The sequence below is a fragment of the Myiozetetes cayanensis genome, unplaced genomic scaffold, assembly GCF_022539395.1.
Source record: "Myiozetetes cayanensis isolate MyiCay16 unplaced genomic scaffold, myiCay2020 scf15, whole genome shotgun sequence".
Classification (NCBI taxonomy): domain Eukaryota; kingdom Metazoa; phylum Chordata; class Aves; order Passeriformes; family Tyrannidae; genus Myiozetetes; species Myiozetetes cayanensis.
The window spans coordinates 10379650-10403742 of record NW_026087159.1 but is presented as its reverse complement, the minus strand read 5'-3'; the positions used below and the strand labels follow the sequence as shown (position 1 = coordinate 10403742).

The 24093-nt window shown below is 45.6% G+C and overlaps 1 protein-coding gene across 1 annotated transcript; it reads left to right on the top strand.

The window, feature by feature from the left end:
• The first annotated feature begins 865 nt into the window (after positions 1-865).
• On the top strand, positions 866-23464 carry IRS4 (insulin receptor substrate 4). Its single transcript, XM_050310397.1, has 2 exons — positions 866-4474; positions 21060-23464. The coding sequence occupies exons 1-2, from the start codon at positions 1000-1002 to the stop codon at positions 21062-21064; spliced, it is 3480 nt and encodes a 1159-aa protein (XP_050166354.1). The 5' UTR covers positions 866-999; the 3' UTR covers positions 21065-23464.
• The last annotated feature ends 629 nt before the right edge of the window (positions 23465-24093 follow it).

The following is a 24093-nucleotide window of genomic DNA, read 5'->3' as shown; positions in this document are numbered from 1 at the left end:
GGAGCTGTGAGGGTCTGCGGGAGCCGTGAGGGCTGTGAGGAGCTGCGGGAGCGCTCAGCGGGGACGGCGGGGCCGGACATGGCGGCCTGTGGAGAGGTCACGCGCCGCGCAGCCCGCGCGCCGGCGGGTTGTTTACTTCCTCCGCGGCGCGCGCCCGCTCCCCCCCCCTCCTCCCTCCCGGCCCGCGCCCCGCCCCGCCCCGCGCGCCCTCCCCGCCGGCCAATGGGAGCCGCCCCCGCCCCGCGCGCGCAGGAGGCGGGAGGAAAGCGGCGAAGGGCAACGTCAGCCGGTACCGCTCGTCGGACGCGGCTGTGCCGCTGATTGGCCACGCGAGCCGCCCGTCTTCCCCGAGGCCCCGCCTTCCGCTTTGCTCGCACCGCCCACTCCGCGGCACTGCCTGGCTCCGCCTCCCCGCTCGCTGTGTGTGAGGCGCCGATTGGCTGCCGGAGCGGCCGCTCAGCGGTCGGCCAATCACCGCCGGCCCCGCCTCTTTCCCCAGCTCAGGAAACGCCCCGCGAGACCGCGGCCAGCCCAGGGCAGCTACCACCTACTATTGGTCCGCCGCGCTGTCAATCCTCGCTGATCCCACCTTCCCGGACAGAGCGCGGCGAAGCCCGCCCCCCGCTATCAACTCCGCCCGCTGATTGGCTCGCCGGAGGAAGGGCCGCGGTTCTCCATTGGCTGCCCGCACTGCCGCTCCGGCGCGCGGCCCGGCCGGCTCTGCGCTGCCCCCTCGCCCTGCGCACCGGGGGCCCCGCCCTCCGCCGGCCGCGGCCCCGCCCCCCGCGCGGTCACGTGATGTTTTCGCCGCGGTGCCGCCGCCGCCCGTGAGCGCGAGCGGCCGGAGCGGGAGCGCGGGCCGGGCGGGGGGCGCGGGAGGCACCGCCAGCACCGCCCGCTCCCCATGCGCGGGGCGCTCCCCCGGTGAGCGCCGATCCCCGCTCTGCCCGCCCTACTGCCCCCGTCCCCGGCGGCACCGGACCCTGCGTGGCCCCTAAGATGGCGAGCGGGATGAATGGCTCGGGTGGCGGCGGCGGCGGCGGCGAGGAGGAGCCGGGCGCCCGGCACACGGGAGGCGGAGCGGCTCCCCAGCAGGAGCCCGGCGTGCTCGGCGCGGTGGCGGGCGAGGGCGAGCCGGCGGCGGGCGAGGGCGGGCGCTGCCCGTCCCCGCAGCCGCACCACCTGCTGCTGCTGCTGCGGCGCTCGCCCAGCGCCTCGCTGTGCCCCGCGCCCGAGGCCGCCCCCGCGCCGGGCCGGGCCGTGCCCTCGGCGGCCCGCGGCGGGCAGCCCCCCCCGGCGGGCCGCGGAGCCGGCGAGGACGTGAGGAAGTGCGGGTACCTGCGCAAGCAGAAGCACGGGCACAAGCGCTACTTCGTGCTGCGGGCCGAGAGCCACCTGGCCCCCGCCCGGCTGGAGTACTACGACAGCGAGAAGAAGTTCAAGAGCAGCCTGCGGGCGGCGGGGGCCGGCGGGGCGGCCGCGCTGTGCTGCCCCCCGCCCAAGCGGGTCATCCCGCTGTACCAGTGCTTCACCGTGAGCCGCCGCGCCGACGCCAAGCACAAGCACATCATCGCCCTGTACACCAAGGACGAGTACTTCGCCATGCTGGCGGAGAACGAGGCCGAGCAGGAGGCCTGGTACCAGGCCATCAGCGAGCTCATGAGCCAGAGCAAGAGGGGCTTCCTGGAGCAGGAGGACCACGCCGATCAGCAGGTGGATGAGGATGACGAGCACTACGGGGCCACCTTGAGGCCTGGCACCGTGTTCAAGGAGGTGTGGCAGGTCAACGTGAAGCCCAAAGGGTTGGGACAGACGAAAAACCTCACTGGAGTGTACAGGTTGTGCCTCTCCAGCAAGGCCATCCACCTCGTCAAGCTGAACTCAGAGGTGCCCTCTGTCCACCTGCAGCTGATGAACATTCGCCGCTGTGGACACTCAGAGAACTTTTTCTTTATTGAAGTGGGCAGATCTGCCTCTATTGGGCCTGGAGAACTCTGGATGCAAGTGGATGATTCGGTGGTTGCCCAGAATATGCACGAGACTTTTCTGGATACCATGAAAGCTCTGAAGGCCTTTGCAGAGTTCAGGCCCCGGAGCAAGAGCCAGTCTTCTGGTGGTGGCAGTGGTACCAATCCCATCTCCCTCATCACCACCAGGAGGCACTTGGGCAACTTGCCCCCCAGCCAGACAGGCTTGCAGAGAAGATCTAGAACTGAGAGCGTTGCTGGAGGGACTCCTCCTACCACCAAAAGCAACAACTCCTACCGCTTCAGAACATCCAGTGAAGGAGAAGGAACCATGGCTAGACCTTTTAGGTCAGTGACTGGGAGTATGATCCACCTGAATACTGCAAGGATGAATCTGGGCCGTCAGGAAGGGAGTGGAAGGTACGTGAGAGCTGCTTTCAGCTCATCTTACCACACCAGGTCTGCTTCGCTGCCCGTTTCTCATTTTCCCTCCACTACAAGTCCCATCAGTGTTTCTTCCAGTAGTGGCCATGGCTCTGCTTCGGACATGCTGACCAGGCCTTCCAGCTCATCTGTTTGTGGTTCCCCGAGTGATGGAGGATTTATCTCCTCTGATGAATATGGCTCCAGCCCTGGAGATTTCAGGTACTTTCGGGTCAGGAGTAATACACCGGATTCCCTGGGAAACACACCACCTATCAGAGAGGAGAACTGTCTCAGTGAGTACATGTCCATGAGTAAGCAACAAGTAGATGATGGCTCAAGAGATGATTATATGGAGGCTGAAAAGTGTTTCAGGAAAAGAACTTACTCTCTAACAAAACCAAATTCTGTAGCAGTGCAACAGAAGATGACGCAAACTACGGCTTTGTTAGATGAAGATTCTGCAGGAAATCATGGGCGATTACTTTACTCTGAAACACCAAAATTGAAAGATAACCATGAATTGGAGTACAGTGATACCAACCTTGATTCCGTGTGTAACCAAAGCAGGAGTCAAGCCAGGGATGATGGGTACATGCCAATGATGCCAGGAGTCGCATCTTCTCTATCCAGCACCAGCGATTATTTGCCAATGACTCCTAAAAGCATGTCTGTTCCAAAACAGATCAACAATTCCTGGTCACCATCTCAAGTTGACTCCCGAGGATATATGATGATGTTTCCCAAGGCTGGCTCTTCACCTGTACGGAGTCCTTTAACTGGATTTGGTTCTAAAGGAAGTAATGAGAAGATCATAAACAATGAGTATATGGATATGTCACCTGGTAATTCAGCTCCAAAGCACCCCAGTGATTCAAATTACATTCATACTACTTCTGTGTCCAAAGGTTTTAGTTCATATTTTTCTTTACCCAGAAGCTTTAAGGCGTTATCAGGACAAAATGGTGACCACAGTGAATATGTTCCAATGTCTTCACCTGGAAAACTCCTGTATGGTGGACCAGAAAATGTAAAAGGGGTCAGCAGTGAGACTCTGGCTAATGGCATCTCTAAGTTGCCAACGTTGAAAGGTTCAGATGAAGGACTCGTGCAGAACAGGGCCACCAGACCCACACGCCTGCCCCTGGGTACGAGGGGGAGTAACACCATCCCCAGAATGTACGACCGTACAGTTCCACCCGAGCCAGCGAGTCCCGGTGAATACATAAATATTGATTTTAACGAAAAGGCGAGTAACACACCCTATTCCTTATCTGCAGAAGGATCACCATCATCTCTGGGCTCAAGTAGTGATCACAGGCAGTCACCGCTCTCTGATTACATGAGCGTTGACTTGGATGTACAGTCACCGAAAGTAGCGAAGGAACTGTCGAACTCTCTGACAGATATTTCAATTTATGCAAGTTCCAGTATTCCTAGAAACCAACCAAACCCCGACTACGCCAGGCTCTCATTTGGTACTGCTTGTGTCAGCACCACGAGTAACAGGACTGATGACTACACCGAGATGACGTTCAACATGGCAGCGACACCACCTCGGCCGTTTGCCGCCGAATCCGACAACGGTGTGAAGATGGATAGTCCTTCTTCCATCGTTAATAGACTCTGCATTGTTGATCGATACGCTGGCAGCAGTAGCTTCTCTGTTCCTGGCTCCGACCCTCCTATGGGACCGAAAGTGATTCGAGCCGACCCTCAAGGCAGGAGGAGACACAGCTCTGAAACGTTCTCCTCTGCCGGGACTGTGACGACCTCGTCCTCCTTCTTTACTGACAGTAGCAAAAGACACAGCTCTGCCTCATTTGACAACGTTTGGTTAAAACCCGATGAAAACATTTCCGATGGTCAGGAAAGCAAAATGTCCAGGGATACCTCAACTGGATTTCAGAATGGCTTAAACTACATCGCTCTGAATTTACGCGATGAGCCCCTAAGCTGTGAGGCAAGTACTACAGCACCGGCTTGCCATCTGCAGAATGGTACTTCAGGTTTGGACAGTGGAGCTTACGTAAGCATAGATTTCAGCAGATCCGATGGTCTGAAGTGTAACGCTGCAAGAAAAGGTTTGTAACTTTAAAAGCACTTCCCTTTCATGCTCGCTTAACCGTAGGGATTAGATTGGCTGCATAATGCTGCCTTCAGAGCGGGGTAAATGTTTTTTTATAATCTCCTGGGTTATTCTAGTACAACCAGTTTTGTCATAGTGCAGCATCTGAACAGCAGTGAAAGGGGACGTGGTCCTTGGCCTAAAGGGTTTGGGTGACTCTGCTAGGCAGTCAGGAGTTACCAAACTGTCATCTGCCTCGTTTATTTATAAATTACTTTTGCTAGTATAAGCATTAATGGTATTTCATAGTGTGAATTCTTGTCCTGAGGTTGTGGTAGCTCTTCACTTCCCTTCTCTTCCCTTCCTTTTTTTCCTGAACTTCATATTTTGTATTTTGGAAGCTCAAAATGAGTAAATTAGGTTTAGACCTCAAAATCTGGGGCTTAAATATGTTTCTTTGAACAGATGTAGGTGAAATACATTTTTGGGGTTTTTTATGTGCAAATATGGCCAAATTTAAGTAGCTGAATCTTATGTAAACAGAACTCAGTTTTTTTCCCCGTGAAGGTTTGGTGGCTCCTTTTGAGCTCTGGTCTCCAGAGGATTCTTGCATCCTCTGGAGGAGCCATCTCCTGCTGGCTGAGCAGTGTGGGGACCCGATACAACTCCTTAGTGCTGTCCAAGGCTTTAGCTGAGCTGTAACCCTTCCCCTGCTCCAAGCAGTGTGTCCAAGGTCCGAAACTTGGGAGGGGAGGCTGCTGGCTTTGAAGGTATCAGTGGTCTGACCCAGGCTAAGGTAACGCAGTTCGAGGGGTGCATAAAATGTGAGGGTGTTGCAGGTGGGGAGAAAGAATATGGGAAGGAGAAGGGACGCTCCTGTGTGTGTGATAAGCCCTGCTGGTGGGAGCAAAGGCAGTAATTAGCTGCTGGTGGTGGTGTGTCCCGCCTGAGCAGTGTGAGCGCTGCGCTGTGGCTCGGGAAGAGCCATCCTTGCTCTGGTGTCAGTGACCCACTGAACTCCTTGCAGTAATTCACCCTCCCGCTAGAAAACCATTTCTGTTGGAAATGTTTTCCTCTCTTTGCAAATGTAAGTGTAGTCAATAATTGATGAGTACTAAGGGGAAATATTTAATCATGGTTGGACATTGGTACTTGTCTGCTCTGTCAACAGAGAAAGCACTAAAGGAGCAGGCTGCTGCTGACTTCTGTATTTTTAATTACAGTCTTAAACACTGAAATGATTTTTTCCTAGTTTCACATTAAAACAAAGTATCTAAAGGCAGAAGGCATTGCAAGAGCTTAAAATTGTGTAGCCTTTACTAGTGGAAGGTACAAGCCTGACTCAGCTCGCATGCCATTCGGAGTCTGGCAGCACTGCTTGGGGCTGCTCAGAAATGTGTGGTTTGCCTCAGTGGTTTTCTTTCCTCTGCTTTGTTTTGTTGGTTGGAATCAAATTTAGAAGACGTTGAAAGTTGCCAGTCCAAGAAGTGCTTGCTTCCAAAGTTAGTCTTTCAGCACTTCAAAGATTTGTCTGCTAAATCTGCTAAGTCAGGGGCTCATGGACTGCCAATTTATGTTTGGTTTTGTTGGGTTGTTTTGTTTTTTTTTTGTGTTTTTTGGTGTTTTTTTTAAAGCACCTCCAAACATAGCAAAATTCTTAACTTGATCTTATTCCCCTCACGCGACTAAAATCCATGTTAGAAAGTAATGCTTTTTACAAAACAAAGAGGAAAAAAAAAGAACAAAGGTGTTTTTTTCCAGCTGTACTGTAAACATCACTTGGAAAAATATTTTTCAGGAGATAGCGTGTTTAGAAACTGTATTACTGATAAGCATTTTACCTACTGCTGCCACAGCAAAATATCTCCAGCCCTGTGCTGTTTTTTTTCCCTTGTGTGTTAGAAGCTGCAGAGGGGCAGGAGGCAGAACAGCTGCTGGCCCTTGCTGGGAACCGAAGTTCTCCGAACATGAAACACGCATCGAAGCAAAAACAACTCCGCGAAAAAACATGAGCTTGGGCAGGGAATTAAGCACGAGAACAGTGAGAGCTTAGCTCGGTGGGTTTTTTTCCTAGTCCTAAAAAGAAAAAAATACAAAGCACAGCTCCAAACCAAGGCCTAACAGTTTTCTATAAAGGCAGTATAAAACATTTCTGCTGTACAGTAGGGGAAGGTAGGTGAGGTGAGGACATTGCTCACTCGTGGGGGGGCAGAGTGAACAGATTTTGGAATTGTCCAGCTTAAAAACAGCTTGCCAGACTTGAATACAATACTGTAAATTGGTGGTGTATATCTGTTTCTCCAGAATGACTTAAAATCCTTGATTATAAAAGATACCTGTTAACATTCATGTACTAAATCATCTCTCTGAGCTATAGCAAGCATGATTTTAGAAGTCTGTATTCTTTAAACAGCTTATCAGTTTCTATGGCAATAAAGCTTTTATTTAAATATTTAAGTTCTTGTTACCCAGAAAAACATTTTCATGTTCCCTTTTGAACAGTGAAAATGAAGCTTCACTCTTAAACCTGTTGTACCCTGAAGAGGTGTAGTGTGCCTCTGAGTAATTGATATTTTTAATACTTTTGGAGACTTAGCAGAACAGAGTGCTGTCTTTCCTTTCCTTCTGCATCTCACTTTTTATGTCTCTCTGCCTGAAAAAGTGCTCTGTGGTTAAATCCATTCTTAAGGAAAATATTTAGCAGATGAATTTTTATCCTTTACTTCCTAGAAAGGAGCTATCCCGTCTGTGTTAAATTCTGTAGGTAGAGAACTTAATCTCTTCTCCCTGAACCACAGTTTTATTGAAAGGAAAACACTTCCCAGCTTCGGATTGTTTGCTTTTTTTGTTTTGTTTTTGTTTGCTTAAAGGGAATATTGTGTTCTGTGACTCAGCTGCATTCTCCCAACTGCCGAGGGTGGTGAAGTGATTTCCAATGCATCACTGCCCCCTCACTGTAATTCCCAAACTACTTCTGGGTCAGGTTCACTGATATGAATCAAACTTTTTTTTTTTTTTCTTTCCCCTTCTCCATTCATGACACAGATGGACGAGGGGAAGGGCATGGATTTGGAACTGTAACGAGGCCTTACTTGTTATTAAACTTTTATTTGAGGTTTAGGCAAAACTGATCCCGGGTTTTGTGTTGATAATGGTGACGATAAAAAGAATAGAAGGCTCTGATTTTTTAATGCTTGCAGTTTAAGGAGGTCATTAGCAAAACAGTTTCGTCACAAAATTGTTACACAATATTGAAGCAAGCGGTTTGCAGTTTTGATTACATGAATCTGAGTCATGAAATTTTGTGCTAGGAGTACAGAACACTAAAGCTACTTCAAACAAGGCTTAGCTAATGTACACCCTGTTATTGGACCTTGTAGAAACCGAGGAGGATAATGAGAGTGGGGCAGTAATAAAATGTCTAATGAGTCCTGTATAGTACAGGTTTCTTCAGTCTTAATTAGAAATCCTAAATCTGCAAAGATACCCTGGACTCAAAAAACAGCTATTCAGAGTAAATGTAATGTTCACCTTAATATCTACTCAGCTATTTCACACCCACTCTTTAATCTTATCTCTGCCTGATACTCTTACACTTTGCTAAGATATTATTTCAGATGTTCTTTAAAGTGCAGGGTTGTTATTTAAGTGTTCTGCACCTTTTTAATCTGCTCCTGTGCTAGACTGGGTGAGAGTGGTGTGTACACTTTGGGGAGTTTGAGAGGAAGGAAAACAAGTACAGCTGTAAAGCAAAACTTAACGTTCCAAATTCTCCAGATCCTTTCTGGTAACTTGCGTATTTCAAATGCAAAATCTTAAAGAGTATAAGGAACAATCTACACCTTGAGAAATTCAGAAGCTGAAAGTTTTAGATATTACTAATATAGTAAATTACAGTTTATGGGATACCAGGCAAATAACTGCTCCTTTTGGGTTTCAGACAAGTGGTTTTTAAGTTTGCTTCAAACTGAGGCTCTTCTGTATTGACAGAATATTTAAAGGCAGGGGTCCATGTAAAAATAACTTGAAGAACCCTCCTGCAGCACATCTGAAGGCTGCTGTGTGTCCTACATCTGTGAAATAATGCTGGGATAATAATTCTTGAAAGACCCAAACAACCCGAACCACTCTAACCTTGCTGTAACAGATGCCACTTTAACCCTCCTGAGCGACTTACAGCTATGCTTAAAAACAACCAGAGTAACTTTCTCAAGTAGTGTATGAGCTGCTGAAGGCAGAACAGATTTTTGCTGTGTGGTGTGGGAGTGAGCTAATTATGACATATTTGACCAAGAATCAGTTGGGTGTTACTTGTGCTTGGGCGAGAAAACCTGAGACAGGAGTGTTCCCCTGCCATTGAGAGAGAATGCTTGCTTGGGATTCAGCTTTGAAATGCTTTTGGAAATCAGCTAATGGTGACATTTGTCTGTTTTGGAAGTCTAAAACTTTTTGCTTGTAGCTGTTCTGTAGGTTAGGACATCGCTGCAGGATGCCTGGAGTTCTGGGAGCAATCCAGTACGGGTTCAAGGTGCTTTTTGTGGTTGGTTTTCTTTTTTAAAGTCTTTCGTTGAAATCTTAAATGCATTATTACCCTTGTTAGTTCTCCTTCTACAACTTCACATTTTCCCTTCCTCCCTTGATGTCTGAGGGCCCCTTGTTCCCTGTTGCTGGGGTGGCAGGTTGGAAGTTGCAGGAGTTGGGCAGCACTCACTTGGTCTTTCCAGCATCTGTATCCCAACATGTGATCACTGGGATGGTTTGTCCCCAGTATTTCTTTGGGGTTTTTGTATGTCCAGGGGTGTGTTAGCAGTAGGGAGAGTTTGGGTTTGCTTTTTCTCCACATACGGTCTTTTTTTTAATGAAAAGGATCTTTAATACATTTTCTTCATTTTGATTGCTGGGGCAGGATTTATACCTTGAGGTTTTGGGCGGTACTGAGAAGAGTTTACAGTGCTGTGTTGTACCGTGGGGTGTGTGCACGCTCTGTTTGTGGATCTGTGGTGCTCACAAGAACATGCTGAAAGCTTTTGATCCCACTAACAAGTTTGTTTTCCTGATCCAAAGCAGGAAACAAACTCTGGAGTTGTATTTTAAGTACTGTTGTAATCAAGTGTGGCATTTTATCAACAAAGGAAAATAGAGTGATAAAACTGATAGGCAGGTGAGAGAGAGTTGATTTTTCTGGAGCCTGGGGATGTATTATTACTGCAGGTTTCTCCTAAAAATGTACTGTTATCTTACGACACATCCTTAAATAGTGTGTAATGGCTTGGCTGGAGAGCTTTCTGATGGCCCACCCTGCAAATTTGCTGTGTGACTTTTTTCACATTTAGGTTTTGCATGTTCACAACAACCCCACGATCCAGTTGCACCCTTGTCTTACAGGTTAAAGCACTGACAAGGGGAAAAAGGAGAACTATATTCTAGTTTTAATCAAGCCCTGTATCTTTATAAAGGTCACTCAGCTTAGGGACAGAGATTTAGCTGAGAGTGTGATCAGGAGGGATTTCTGTCATACTTGAGGGCAGTGGGAAGACAGAGGTAAATGAGCCTGACTCATCAAAGGCATTTCAAAGGTGTTGCCGAGTATCTTATCTAAATTATCTTGAACATGTAAGTGTTTGGATTTGGGGAGATTTTGCTTCAGGGGTAGCATTACCCCAGGAGCAGCAGGCCCTTAGCAAGAATTTTCTGCCCTGGTTAAGTCATGAGCTCTGTCTTAAGGGGCAAAGGTTGCTTATTTCCAAACAGCAGTTTTCTGTTGATTTAGGTCTGTGGTTGGGTGCAAACCATTGACACTGTCTGTGTGTGTGTTGGATACCTGTGTGTTGTGTGCAGGTGATTTGTGAGTTAAGTGGGAGGTCTGATCTTTTTGATTCTTCCAAGAAGAGAGGGTTTTGAAACAGGTGGCTTATACTGAAATTAATATAGTTAAGATTTGCCTGTAATTTCAGGGTGATGATACAATTTAATGTGACTCAGGCAAATGGAAATCTTTTAAATTACCACTGAAACGTGAATAGTACTTCTGTTCACTGTGTAACATGCCTGTTATGAACCCTTATAAATACCAAATTGAACTATTATTTAGGGCATAAAATAGACAAGACTACTGTTTCCCTTTTGCTAGGGTAGGAAAACCTCATAAATATGCTGCCTACTTGGAGAAAGGAGTTTTTTTTGGTAGAACACAATTTTGTGGAATGACCAAAGATATCAAAATGCTTCTTTTCTTTTTCTGAAAATCTTAGGAAATAGTACCAAAAGGTGCACAAAAAACCTAGTAAAATTTGCTTCTGAATTTATTGAGGCACTGATGAGTGATACTCTCCTTCCACAGGGAATAGTTGGCTTCTGTTCTGTACTCACACCGAGCCAGCTTCCATTATTGTTTGTGGTTCTTGCTGACCAGGTGAATTTGCAGTATAATTTTTTTCCATGCTGCATAGCCTGACCCTGAATTATTTTTTTGGAAGTAGTGGTTCTTTTCACACAAATCTCTTGGACTAGCAGGAGTTTGGGAAGTTGTTAGTGAGAGGGAAGCAGACACATCACTGATAAACGTGTCCTTCTCCACTCTGGGTACCTTTGCTTCCCTGGTCTGAGTATCCATAGCCTGTTGCAGATGGGTTGGCTGAGGACTCACTTCAGCACAAGGTGGAAGCAGGTAAAACATCTGTCAATAAACAGATGAACATGCTTTAAGTTCTATAAGTCAAACCCATGAAATCTCTTAAGTCTAAACCAATATGGGTTAAGGGGTCAAAAAGATAGTTTCCTGTATGGAATTATTTTTTGTCTGAAGTTAATCTGTTAGAACAGTTTGTAAGCTGTTAGGGTTTTCATTAGTACATCCACTTGTAGAGTTCAAACCTTGAGAATATTTGCTTTTTGTTACGTGAGACTCTTTGGGAGGCATTTGCCATCTGTATTTCACTCTGATTTTTTTGGGGGGGTGAGTTTTTTAGTTAATTGTTTTTAGAACAAGAAGTTTTTAAACTGCAGATTGTGGTGAACAGGAAGTCAGTTAGAAATGAGATGAAAAAATGAACAGATTTGATCTTGAGGTCATTCAGACAGTATTACAACAGAGAGTCTGTTAATGAAAGCTCGTAGCTCCAGATGTGGTCTCCACTCCTCGTGGAACCTGAACAGGTAGGCAGGATGGAGGTCCCCTGTACTGTGCCACAAATGTAAATGTGTTGGTCTCTGTCCTGAGGAGCTTACAATTTAAAGATGAAACTAAAGAGATGGATGAAACTTAATGTGCTGGGGTGGAGAGTTAAGATAGAGATCAAGGCTGCTGCCATTGGCAGGGGGGAGATAAGAGTCAGCCTGGGAGAGATAAAAGGCTGCTGAGAGTGGGTCAGGAGAGGAAGCTGGGAGAGGCACTTGGAAGGGTATGCACACGCCAGGGAGCAGGGAAGGTAGTGAGCTATAAATACAGCGGTTGTAATGGTTTAAATGACTTGAAAAGGATGAGGTAAATGTCAGAACACTGGCCAGAATATTAATCTTGGTAAGAGGAATGTGGGCCAACATGTATCTCCGAGTTAGGGGCATGTCCCAGTGTTAACTTCTCCCTTTTAGGTGCAGAATGTGATTATAATTTTTTCTGTTTTTTTCTTTTTCCTTTCTGTAAGTCAGTTTTTCTGCAGCCATGTGACTGATAGATTCAGTGCAAGCAGGAATGTGCCCTGGAGCACCGGATCACCCCGTGCAGCCTCCCAGGGCAGTTCATGTCACACAGACCTGCTCCTCTGTTCTTGGTGGGACTTTGCTGCAGAAGCAGCCAAGGTGGAGCTGCATTGGCATTACTGCTGGTTTTTTTTAGGTGCATCTCTGGGTTTCAGGCAGTCTTCTAGCGTTGGAGAGGAGGCAGCAGTGTGGAGATAGTCACCTTTAGGATTTGTAACCAGCGTGCCAGAGCATTTGGAGCCCATCTCTAGTTGGGGAGGTCTGGATGGGACTCTCTCATTGCTGCTGTGGGAGAGGCCCATGGAAGCTGGAGCACAGAACAATTGCTGCACAGGAGAAAGTTCCTTTCTTTCTGTGTCGGTAGATGAGGTTGAACAGACGCTGCAGTGGTTGTGGGTGAGTCTGGAAGTGGCGGCGGCATCGAGGCTTGATTCACTGCTGAGGGCACGAGTGATTGAAATATTAATGTTGACATGTTCCACAAGTAAACACAAAACAAGAGTTGCACACTGCTGATTAAACCTTGTCTGTGTGTAGACTCAGTTTACCTCTGTCCTTGTAAGCTCCCAGGCAGCTCCTGGAAGCTGAAGGCTCAATCCTTGGCTCCCGTGCTTGTGCTGTGATTTGAGAAGTCGCCGCTTCACACATGCAGTGCAATCTGAACCTCTCTTCTTCCTCCCCTGCGTGAGCCAGGGTTTGGGGTATCCTAATGTTAATGAAGACTCAATAATGTGGTAATTAGAAAGTGTAAAAAATGAACGTGTGCCCCTGCTGTGTGTGGTAGAGAGAGTGGCCCATAGCACAGATGTATTTATTTTTTTGTGTGGGCACACATGGGCAAAGGGTATGGCTGAGGAGGGTGTAACTGTGTGGGTGTGTGGCTGTGTAGTAACTTTCTTTGACAGTCATTTATGGCAGTAGAGGTGAAAGGAAAGGGTAGTGCTGAATGCTTTCAGGTGTTGATGTCTAAAGTGGTTGTGAAGAACGACGGGATGAATTAGAACAGGTGAAATTTTGTGTGGCAAGGAAGTCTTGGGAAAGGTGATTTGAAAGGTGGGGACCTTTTTCGTTAGTCATAAGTGACACTGCCCTTTCTCTTGGTTGTGTTCACAAAGAATAGTTTGGTTCACTCCAGCCCCAGCCCTGTGTCTGCAAGCAGACACCACCCAGCAGAGGACGAGCAGGGCAGGTGTATGTAATACTTCCCACAAACATACACCCAGCCTCTGATTTTCTGATTTTTTTTTTCAGCTTGGGGGATTTCCTGAGCCTGATGTAGTTTGTCTGTTTTATAATCCTTTATGGATCTTTAATCCAAGTACTTTTCCAATCTCTCTTTGATCCTGTGTAAACTCCTTGTATCCATAGCAGCCTGTGATCAGTCAGTACACACTGCATGCCGACCTCTGTCCATTTTGGACCCTGCTCTGTACCAGCTTTGTTCAGCAGCCCCCAGTGTGTGTAGTGGAAGAGATAACGAACCTTATCTTTTCCCTCCAGGCCACTTAAGATTGTGTAGATGCTGTAGCCCCCTGTGCCATACACTTGGCCAGGGTGCTGCCAGCACCTTCCCGTGCTGCTCACAGCGCAGACCTGGGCTATCATCTGGGCTGGGTACATCCAGTACTTCTCTGCAGGCTGAAGGGTTCTTTACCTGTCTGTTCCTCACTGGGAAGCTGTGTCACACCTTGCAATTGTCTGCACTACTCAAACTCTTCCAAGTATTCCAAGTCCTTTCCGAGTGTGGGCAGCAGGGCGGTGTGTGCAGACGTGTGTGCCATGGCTGTTTTCTCTCCTGTTCATTTCCAAACAGTTTGTAATGCCCACTTTGCAGCAAGAGCACAGGCAGAAAGTATTCCTCCCTGTTGGCACTGAGGGCTCCTGACCTTTGTCTCAAGAGCAGAGTGAACTGTAGCAGGTGGTATTCTCAGAAGGTGCACAAACAACTTTTGGTTGTTTGTTGGGTTTTTTTTTGCTAAAATTTACCCTTGTTTTCTGTGGTTTAGGAGGTCAGGTGCAGTTATCTCACACACTTGCTGTGAGATCACTTCTTCAAAAGCAGAACTGTTTTTCGTTTTTCTGTGACATGAAAATCTGAAATATTCAGAACTTCTCTGTGTTTGGAAGTGAAGAAGAGTTTATTTCTGGTGTTGTCGTTCTGTCTTGTAATCAAAAGTTAGCTTAAAAATCCCAAGCAAACAAACTCAAAAAACCCCCAACAACTTCTTGTCAAGCTGTCTGTGCAATTTGAGTTGGTGTTAGGCCCCTGCCAAAACTGCATGCAAGTTTACTAATTCTAGGAATAGTATCAGTAGAAGAGATGAAATTAGGGAGTGTGCATAAGGCCTTCCTAGAAACAACCCTGCTGTTTATTCAAACAGGAAAAAAAGCCACTGTTGCAAAAGATAAGGCATTTCTGCAAAGTGAATACAAGTTATCTTGAAGCATGGGAGAGGTTTTTAGCTCATGAAACTGCCTGGCACTAAATAATGAAACCATGTTTTGATGGAACAACTGTGGATAAAGATTATTTGTAAGAGTAACTTTGTCTTCTAAATTTCAGAAGCGCAGCTTGAGGAGCAGTCTCATTCACTGGGATGTGTTGTTACCCAGTTGCTGTGTTCAAATAGTTTATCCAATGAAAAGTGGGTCATGTAACAGGTTTTTATAAAAACAAATTGTGATTTTTTTCGCTTGTGGGAAGTCAGTAAAATTACAGGTACAAAATCTGTTCATTAGCTCACTTTGAGCATCATCGATTTGTTGTTGGCTGAAGAGAGCAGATGGAATGTGTGCTCAGTGGTCAGCAGGTAGTTGAACACCTTGCCCAAATTGGGATGTCTCTTTGTGCTGGGGCCTGGTTTGGGTCACCCAGGCACAGTAAGTGCACATGTGATGGGTGCCAGGTTTTGATCTGTGTTTGTAGACTCGGAGTCTGCATGTGCAAATTAAGAAGGAATTTGGCTTTTCTCAAGTAACACCGCTTGCCTCTAGCAAGGTCTAAAGCTGTGCTATTAAAATAAGAACTCCAAGTAGGACAATGATGTGGGATGGTAGCTGTGTATTCAGTAAAATTTGGGGCAGAAAAACTTCTCAGTAATTTGTGAGGAATGTATTTGGGCAGCTGAGCCCCCTCCCAGGCCTGCATGCCATGGGGAGGGCTCCACATGGAACTCCCTGCCGTGTTCCTGCCCCGGAACATTTGCCTTTGGATGCCTTTTGTGTCCTGAGGTTGTGCTGGGCTCGGTGCTTTCCTGAACAACTGGAATATTGTGTGGCCATGTGGCAGGAGAGTCTAGGGCTGCTCTGCTGCTTTTGATCTGCATAAATCAAATTAATTCTGATTTCCCCCTAACCTGAAGTTCAGGAAATGGAGAACTTTGGTAGCGTTCTCCAGAAAGCATTAAGCTGTCTTAAGTCTTTGACATGGAGATTTTAATCATTTAATTATCTTAAATTATTATCGTCTGTAAGCAAAGCTTTTATCCTTTTAGGAATCAGTTGCAGAATTATGTCAGTAAAAGCCTTTCCTGTAAAAACAGGTATTATTTAGAATGGATTTCTTTGAGAGAATTAGGGTATGTCTGCTGTGTTCTGAAAGTCTCTTGGTATGTTTCAAAGTATCCTACCTTGTGTGGCCTTAATTGAGATGCAGGAAATGAAGGATGAATTGGGTATATTCTCATCTGATACATTTTCACGTGGAACACACCAGGTTTGCAGTCTAATGAATTAAGACTGATTTTAATTCTCTGCCCCTAATTTTTATAAAACTGCTGATGATTTTTGCATAGAAAACTTGCTGAGTGCTTTTCTGGTGTGTTCCTTAATTTTAAAGAAAACATTTTTGAGCAATGGCATGCTGCCATCCTAATTTAAATATTTGTCCTGTTAGTTTCTCTTCTGCTCTTGTGATCTTTTTCATCTGATTGCTTGTTCCTCAGCAAAATTCAGACAACTGCAGGTAGTTTTATTATCTGATCCCATCTTAAACTTATGAATTGAAATGCAGTTGTGTAATGAAGAGGACATTGCTTCAATTTTCCAAACTTTGCTTATATATTTTGAGAGGTGATCTGTGAAAATGTTTGGATGCTTTCTAGACTCATTTTCCTTATTAATCGTAGGAAGTTGAATTTATGTTGTTGACAGTATTCAAAGCAGTAGAGCTCAATTTTGAACTAAGGCTGAAGCTTTTGTGCAGAAAAAGATAGAAAAGCCCAGTGTAGGGTGCTCTAGAAGTTTTAGGGTGCTGAAACTTCTTATAATAGTATATTTCTAAACTGCTTGAAAAGTTGTTTTGCAGAGGTTTTCTTGAGTCCAGGTTTGTGTTACTTGTTTGTTGGCAGGATCAGTTATCAGATTTTTTTTTTTTGGTAGACTTAGCAGATTTTCTTGGAAGAGCTCGTGACAGTGCAGGAACAGCCGTGTGTTTGCACTGCGAGTGGAAGTTATCTCCAAACTTGTCATGTCTTCTGATCTGGCCACTGAGTTTTATTTGGTGGCATTTGTGTTTTGAGGACTCCAAGGAACTGCTGGGGTGCTCTGTGAGCGTTGTGCCTCTTGTCCTTGCTAGTTCTTGTCTCAGAATTTGTTTACCTTTTAGGAGAGTTTTTTCATCCCATTCTCTGACGTTTTCCTTTGCTGTTCAGTCAGTGCCGAGTCAAATCCATTCGGATGGGGTCTGTAAAGAAATGCTAATCTGGCTTTTATTGTTGATCAGCAATTCTCATATTTGTACCATTAACACAGAAGGTTGATGGCTGATGAATCTTACACCATGGAGGCTGAAATAAGATCATCCAGCTTCCCGGAAGTGCTGCTGTCTTCTTTGAGCACTGCGTGGCCTCATTAGTTTACCTTCACCAACTGGTAAATCAAAAAATAGAAGCAGATCAGGTGTGGGAGAGAAGAGCCACCAAGAAGCTTAGTGTGTGAGTGCTCCTGCAATGTCCCTGAATAAACCCACGGCCCTTCCAAAAGGTCCTTGTGGTGAGCAGGCACAGCGGTGGGATCCCGTCAGCACAGCAGACATGGGCCTTGTTCTCACTTCCATGAAACCATTTTACACCTCTGTGATGAACAACTTCTCTTGTGTTCTGGGAGCCTCTCGACAAACCTCAGTGGAGCTCAGGTGGCCCCAGGGCCCTGCAGGCAGTGGCAGCGCTGGGGTGTGAGGCGCAGTGGTGCGGGTGGTGAGCGCAGCTCCGGGGGCTGGGGGGGAGCGGCATCAGCTGGAGCTCCTGAAACTCTGCGGTTTGGAAATCACAGTCAGGGCTCGTGGCTGACTGCACAGCTGCCCTGGGCTCTGCTGGAGACCCCTGGGTGCAGGCTGCACTGCTCCTGGGACTGGAATTCTGTGGACCTGGAGGGTGGCGGTGGGTGTGACCTGGGGGCCTTTGGCTGTGGTCCCTCTGCAGGGATGGGCTCCCGAGGGCTGCCCTTGGGAACGGGGGTGACTGCAGCGCTTTGCAGGAGGGATCCTGCAAGACCTCAGTCTCCTCTTAGGTTTCAGATGGAATTTTTTTTTATGTGGTCAGGTTTCACAAGTTGCTCTTTACCTTTTCTATCTGGTACTGATATATGTGTTCAAATACACATATATATATGTCAATTGATATCTGTATTTATCTCTATATATAAATGTTTGATGCTTTTATTCCAAGAAAGCCGATGACTCAGGGCATCAGCCAGCTGTGATGCTCCAACTGCAGTACTGAAGTTTCCAGCTTTAACAAGGGGATTAGAGTAGTGGTGACAACCAATAGCTCCATGTCTGACAGACTCAAGGCTTTATGAGATTGTCATCAGGTTGTAGGTAATGTTTATGTGAGACTTCTTTATTTTAATTTACAGTTCCAGCGATTCTGTTTTATCTAAAAAATGAAGAGGAAGCATGCTGAAGTGTGGTTTATAAGGGGGTAGGTGGGTGGGAAATTAATGAGCTTTTGTTCAGGAATTGTGGAGTTTTGGGTAGGGGGGGACACTACGAGGAGATCCTGGGCCTGTCTTACAGCCCAGGCTGCTGGAAAACTGTATATTTGAGCCAGGAATTCCAGGGAATTTGTGAGCTGTTGTGAAGCTTAGCTGAGGATACTTTCTTCTGTTTTTTGATAAATTAATCTGTGCTAGCTGGGGCTCTGCTCAGAGTTACCTGATGTGCTCACTTTACAATTGATTGTTGTGCTGCTGTCTGAGCAGGCCAGGCTGCTTCAGGGAATTAAACTTAGAAGTTAAACAGGTGCTGGTTTGTTTTTTTTTCCTCTTAAGCTCTTACCTTTCCCCTCCAAGTAATTAAATGTAAGCTGGCATTGGTTTATGAACATTTTCAAAACTTTTTAGGTATAAATACTGAGTTCTGCCATATTCAAACAACTGGGCAATTGCTCTTCAAAATGTTTTGGGGATATGCTTGGAGAGATTAGAATAACTTGTCAAACAGCTTTCAGGTGTGCCTTGTGTGTGAGGCGTGGAGGAAAAATGTCCTGACAAAAGCAGAGACAGTTTTTGAAGTTCCTTTCATGTGAGCTTACAGGTCCATAGCAAGGAAAGGAAAGTTAATTTTTACTGAATATAAGTTTAATATAGAAGCTTTAACTGTTTTAGTGTTTGACTTGCACGCATTGTTGAGGTGTGATTCATTGCAAGCTGTGGTGCATATTTTCATTCTTTGGTCTTACAACAAAATAATATTTTTCTAAAGAGGAAAATTGTTTCAAAAATAATAGCTTCAGTTGGCTTTTGTGAAAACAAAGCCATTGCTGACCACATCACGCTCTGTGTGTGCCAAGCAATAGCTTTTTGTAGTGATCTTATTATGTCTGTGAAACAACACAAACAGAGATTCTTGAGTTGGTGTCTTTTGGCCACCTTCTCCTTGAATTGTGGAAAACCAAGTCACTGTATTTTTGAAATCATTATGTATTTGAAAAATGAAACTGCAGCAACCCAGGCATTGGTGTGGGCTGTGTGGGGATAACAGGGAGCTTCCTCTGAAGTGGAAGGACCCCTTTAGTTCTCCACTGCTGCCAGCCCTGCTGTCGCCTTTGCCTCTCCGTGTCTGGAGCCACGAGCAGCCTTTGCCAAGGGCTGGGATGGGCAGGGGCTGCTCAGGCAGCCCAGCTGAGCTCTGGTTTTTTCTGTTTGGTTTTTTTTTTCTTTTTCTTTTTTTTTTTTTTTTTCTGTCTTTCATGCTTCTTTTGAAGCAGTAGTATTTTTAGCCGGCCAGAAATCAGAAGTTCTTTAAGGCAGGGTGGAGTTGGGGTGTTCATACCTCATGATTGGTTTGTAAGTAAACATACAGGTTTGCATTATTACACATAATGCTTGTTCTTTACGTGGCCACGTTTTCTTTAGCATGTCCCTGGGGCAGAGGCAGGGAAGCACCGTGGGTGCATTAGCAGTGAGATGTAACTGGTTTCCTTGTGACCCTGCAGATTGAGCCCGGGCAGGATTGAGCTCTGGAACCCCTTTCCCTGCTCCAGGGGGCTGTTCTGCCATCGCTGTGCTGTGTAATGAAGTGTTCCCCCTATTGCAGCTCTTCTCAAGCTGGGAGCTCTCCCAGAGCAGGGAGGGAGCTGACACTGTGTGGCTTCGAGGGGAAAAAGTAGCTGACATTTCTGTGTTTGCTGTTTTCGTGAAGACTGAATCTCCTGCACTAGTTGTTTCTCAGTGAGAACAGCCTGTTGTTTCTTCCTTCCCTGTGTTACCAGGGAACATCCCCCAGGCATGTCCCTCAAACCTTGGAGAGAAGGTGAGCAAAGCCACCTGGCTGGCAGAGGACAATGCCCTCAGTCTTGGCTGGGAGGACAGAAATGGTGGAAGGGGACAGTCTGTGGGGACTGGAGACAGTGACCCACTGATTTGGCTGACAGTACCCCCTGACTGAAAACTGGTGTTCATGCTGGTTCTGCTGGGAGTGGAAGGGATTTTGTAGTGGGCTGAAAAGTGACTTTTTGTGTGTTCCTCAGTAGAGTTCACACAACTGAGGAAAGCATTTGCATCCCCTTCATCACCTTTTCTTTCCATGTAGGAAAACTCTTGAGTTGCTCTCACCTTGGCATGTGCGTGGTGAATTGTAGAGCTGGTGTTCTGCTTTGAGGGCAGACTCCCCCTGTTTCCATTTCTGCCTTGTCACCCATCTATCTGGGTAATACATCCTGTAATACAAGCATTATGTTTTATACCCCTCTTTTTACCCAGTGCTTTGTGTTCTGCCTTTTCCAGTCAGTTTGAAGCCACTGAAGGCGGTTGGTTGTTGGAGCCGTGTGCTTTTGTATCAGGTGGGATTCCACGAAAAAGGGTCGTGAATACTCTGAGGTGTTTCGTATTATTAACTAAATTAAGCTTTTTTCCTGGAAAGCTGAGGACAGGGCACACAGCTGCCAGGACCTGCTGCTGCTCTGTTGGAGCTGGAGGTGCTGGGAGTGTTTGGTTTGTGTTGCAGCTCTGCCCTGCTGTGAGTGGGGTGTTCACTGCAGCCTCAGTCACTCCTGTGAGCGGCAGCGCCAGGTCCCCTGCGCTGGGGAACGGCCCTGGCGGTGGCAGAGGTGGCAGTGGCAGAGGTGGCACAGGTGGCAGTGGCACAGGCAGCCGTGAGCTTCGGTCCCTGCCCAGCGCAGGCTGTGCTGGCTGCTGCCCCAGCTCCTGTCCTGGTACACGTGTCACTCTGGCTCTGCAGCGCTTCCCACTCCATCCTTCTTCCTTCCCTCGGGATCTCTGAGGCGTTGTCACTTGGCAGTGCCCCCTGTCCCTGTGAGGGACCCTCGTCCTGCAGTCAGCAGCTCTCACTCCTGCAGTGGATAAGCTCCATGTGTTCTCCTCGCTAGAAAATATTTTTTCTGATATTTTTTGAATTTGAAATGTCACTGACTTTTTTTTTTTCCCCCCCTTCTCCTTTCTAGACTGACTGCATTGCCATGGAAACCATTGTTGGAAGAGAAGACTTTTCTGCTGGTAACTCCAGAAACTGTGTGGTGCTTTTGGAAGCAAAGCTCAGCTCCAGCCGGCGACTTTCATTTCCACCAGCACGGACATAGACACACATCCTTTTAATTAATTTTTTTCATAGACATCAGCTCTCTACAGTTGAATTAATTTGAATTGAGATTTTTTTCATAGCTGTGCTTTGGTGATGGAATTTGGTCTTTCATGTCATATCTATTCGGGAGGCAGTGTGAATGCTAATAGGAGATCCCTGTATGTCCCTTTCTTCCTCCTGCCTCTCCCATGAATTATTATTTTTTTTTAAATTTATATTCTGAAAAGTCAAAGCTGGTTTCTGATTGTCTATTTAACATGGGTTTTACTTCTCTGGTACATTAACAAGTGGTTAGCTTAAAACATGTATTGTTTAGAAATATTTTGGCAGTTCAGGATTTTTCCAGGTGGCTGGGCGGAAGGAGGGAGGGAGAGGTGCACATTGAGGGGTGAACCCACGGGACTGGACGGGTCTGAGGAGGAGAGACCTCTTCTGCCTCTTTTTTTTTTTTTTTTCTTTTTTTTAAAGTTTTGCTTTTATGGTACAAGAGATATTTCTTGAGCATAGGCTAGAAGCTTTTAAATCAAATGTCTGTCAGAGCTTAAACGAAATTTTTTTTTTTTGCTCAGAATTTTGGTATGTACAAAGTAGGATTAATGGGCTGGTTGTCTTGTAGATTGTTTTTGTTCTTGTTTATAAATATGAATTGTGTAAAATGAGGTTTTTGTTCATGGATTCGAATGGAGAACTGCGGAGTCGTATCCAGCGTTTGTGACTTCTGCATTAGACTTGTCAGCTGTAGCTTTTTAAAGGGAAACCACCCTAATTGATCTTACTTTCAGCCAAAGTCCCACTTTTAATTTGGGACTATTTTTATTCTTTCTTTCTGGCATAATGGGGGAAAAAATGTAAAATGTTGGCTTATCAATTGTCTTTATCCCACTGACAGAAATGTGAACGACTATTTGACATTTTTAAAATAAGCCCTGATTTTTCTACAACTTAAGTGCTTCACTCTTGTACTGAATTTTTTTTGGGTTGAAATGAATTTAGGTTTTTAACACTGCTATGAAATTAAAAGAGCACGACACTAGTCATTGGTACATGCGATGGGTAATAAAAGGCACTGACGATTGCGAAAGGGTTTCGAAGTGGTACAAAATCCTCGTGCTGTACTGCACCACACAGCTGGGAATCCTCCACATGTATATTGTACAAGGGATGTGCCAGGCTGCCTCACCCCCCCAGACAACCTTGCAATTGCTGGTACAGTTTGTGTAACAAATTAGACACTGTCAGCTCGGACTGTTCAGTGATGTGTACTCAGATCTGTTTTGGAGTACTATTGAGATGTACATGTCACTAAAATAGGAAGCTTCTTTTTTTTTTTTTTTCCTTTTTTGAATCATGGTACCAATCAGTTTACACAGTGTCTGGTGACAGGGAAAAAAACCTGTTGCTACAGGGTTTAAAAGCACAGACCTGTTTTTGATTCTGGAAGAGAAGTTTCAGTTGGTCCAGTTAACTTGCTGCTAAACATACAGGAATTAAAAACACAACCACTCTTACAGACCATGATACTGTCTTGCCATACAGCTCTTGGTTGGTCTCGCAAATGAATAATGCAATACCTAGACAGCTTTTTATAAAGCTTTACATCTTTTCTAAGAAATCAAAATTTGGATGAAGTTAGTTCTAAACATTTAATGTGAAAGGAAAAGGTTGTTTTGAAGAAATTTGTTACATATTTCATATTAGGTCCCTGAGGCTGCCATTGTACAATATACAGCACTGATTTAATACATGCTGAATAAATAAGTAAATGGGTAACCTCAAGTATAGTGGTACAAATACTAATAGGTACGGCATAATAAATATGCAATCTTTTTGAATCTCTTAGTTTACAGCAACTAATTTATTCAGTATTGTGCTGGAAGAACATTTTCAGATGATGTAAAACATATCACTATATATACTACCTTCCAGCTACCCGTTTATGCTGCTGTATAGTACAAAAATACCAATGATAGAACAATGTTTGTCCTGTAAATTTAATTTGATATTGGACAGTTATTGTCTGTACAAACTAAAACATATATGATTGAAACTGTTCATTATATTTGCTATTTCTGCTTCACAGATCTGTTTTAAAAGTTTGAGCTGATTGATCTGGCTTTGTCTTCCATTGTAAATATTGTTCTGTTGTTTTCTTTGTAAAACACATCGCGTTGGCGGTTTTGGGAGACTGGCTTGAAGCTCTGTATAGTGTTTATATTTATCTGACTTGGCTTTCCATAGAGCTACTTGCAGTAAATACGTGTTCATGTAGCTCCGTGTCTGGGTTTTATTTTTAAACAAACTTTTGCTTTTTCCTGGCTGAAGTGTTTCCTCCTGCTGTGGCTGCTTCTGTCACCCTGCATCCCCGAGGATTTGGAGAAGCTTTTAGCACTGTTTCAGGGCTCTGATTCCCACTGTGTCCAGTTTTCTCTGCCTTTACACTTGGTATAAAAAGTAACAGCAAAACACCCAGAAGTTTTCTTTCCCATGGATTCATAGTGTTGGTAAACAACTAAGCTTTGGAATGGAAAACAAAACAAAACAAGGCCTGGATACTTTTTCTGCTTTAAATGTTGTCCATGACTGGGTAGGGAAGTCTCATGATCAAAAAATACTGGAGGAAATACTGAAGGAATTTTTAGCATTGTAGTATCAAATAGAGTCCTGACTCTAGGGCAGAAGGGAACAAGTGTGTTTTGCTGTTGTATCTTTTTTGCAGTGACACTTGGGTTTGGTGTGTGTTAAATAAGGTCTCAGTGTGTAAAACCCAAATGCAAGTAGGTAATCTCATCAGTTCAAGTAATGCACCTGCTTGTAAAAACAACTGAAGTCAAAATACCAACCAAATGTGGTGCCTTTTCAGATTCCTTTCTGATGTGAGGGATATGGCAATATTTTTT

Bases quoted from the DNA above. Each gene is read 5' to 3' on its own strand.
- IRS4 (XM_050310397.1), top strand. From the start codon at position 1,000: ATGGCGAGCGGGATGAATGGCTCGGGTGGCGGCGGCGGCGGCGGCGAG.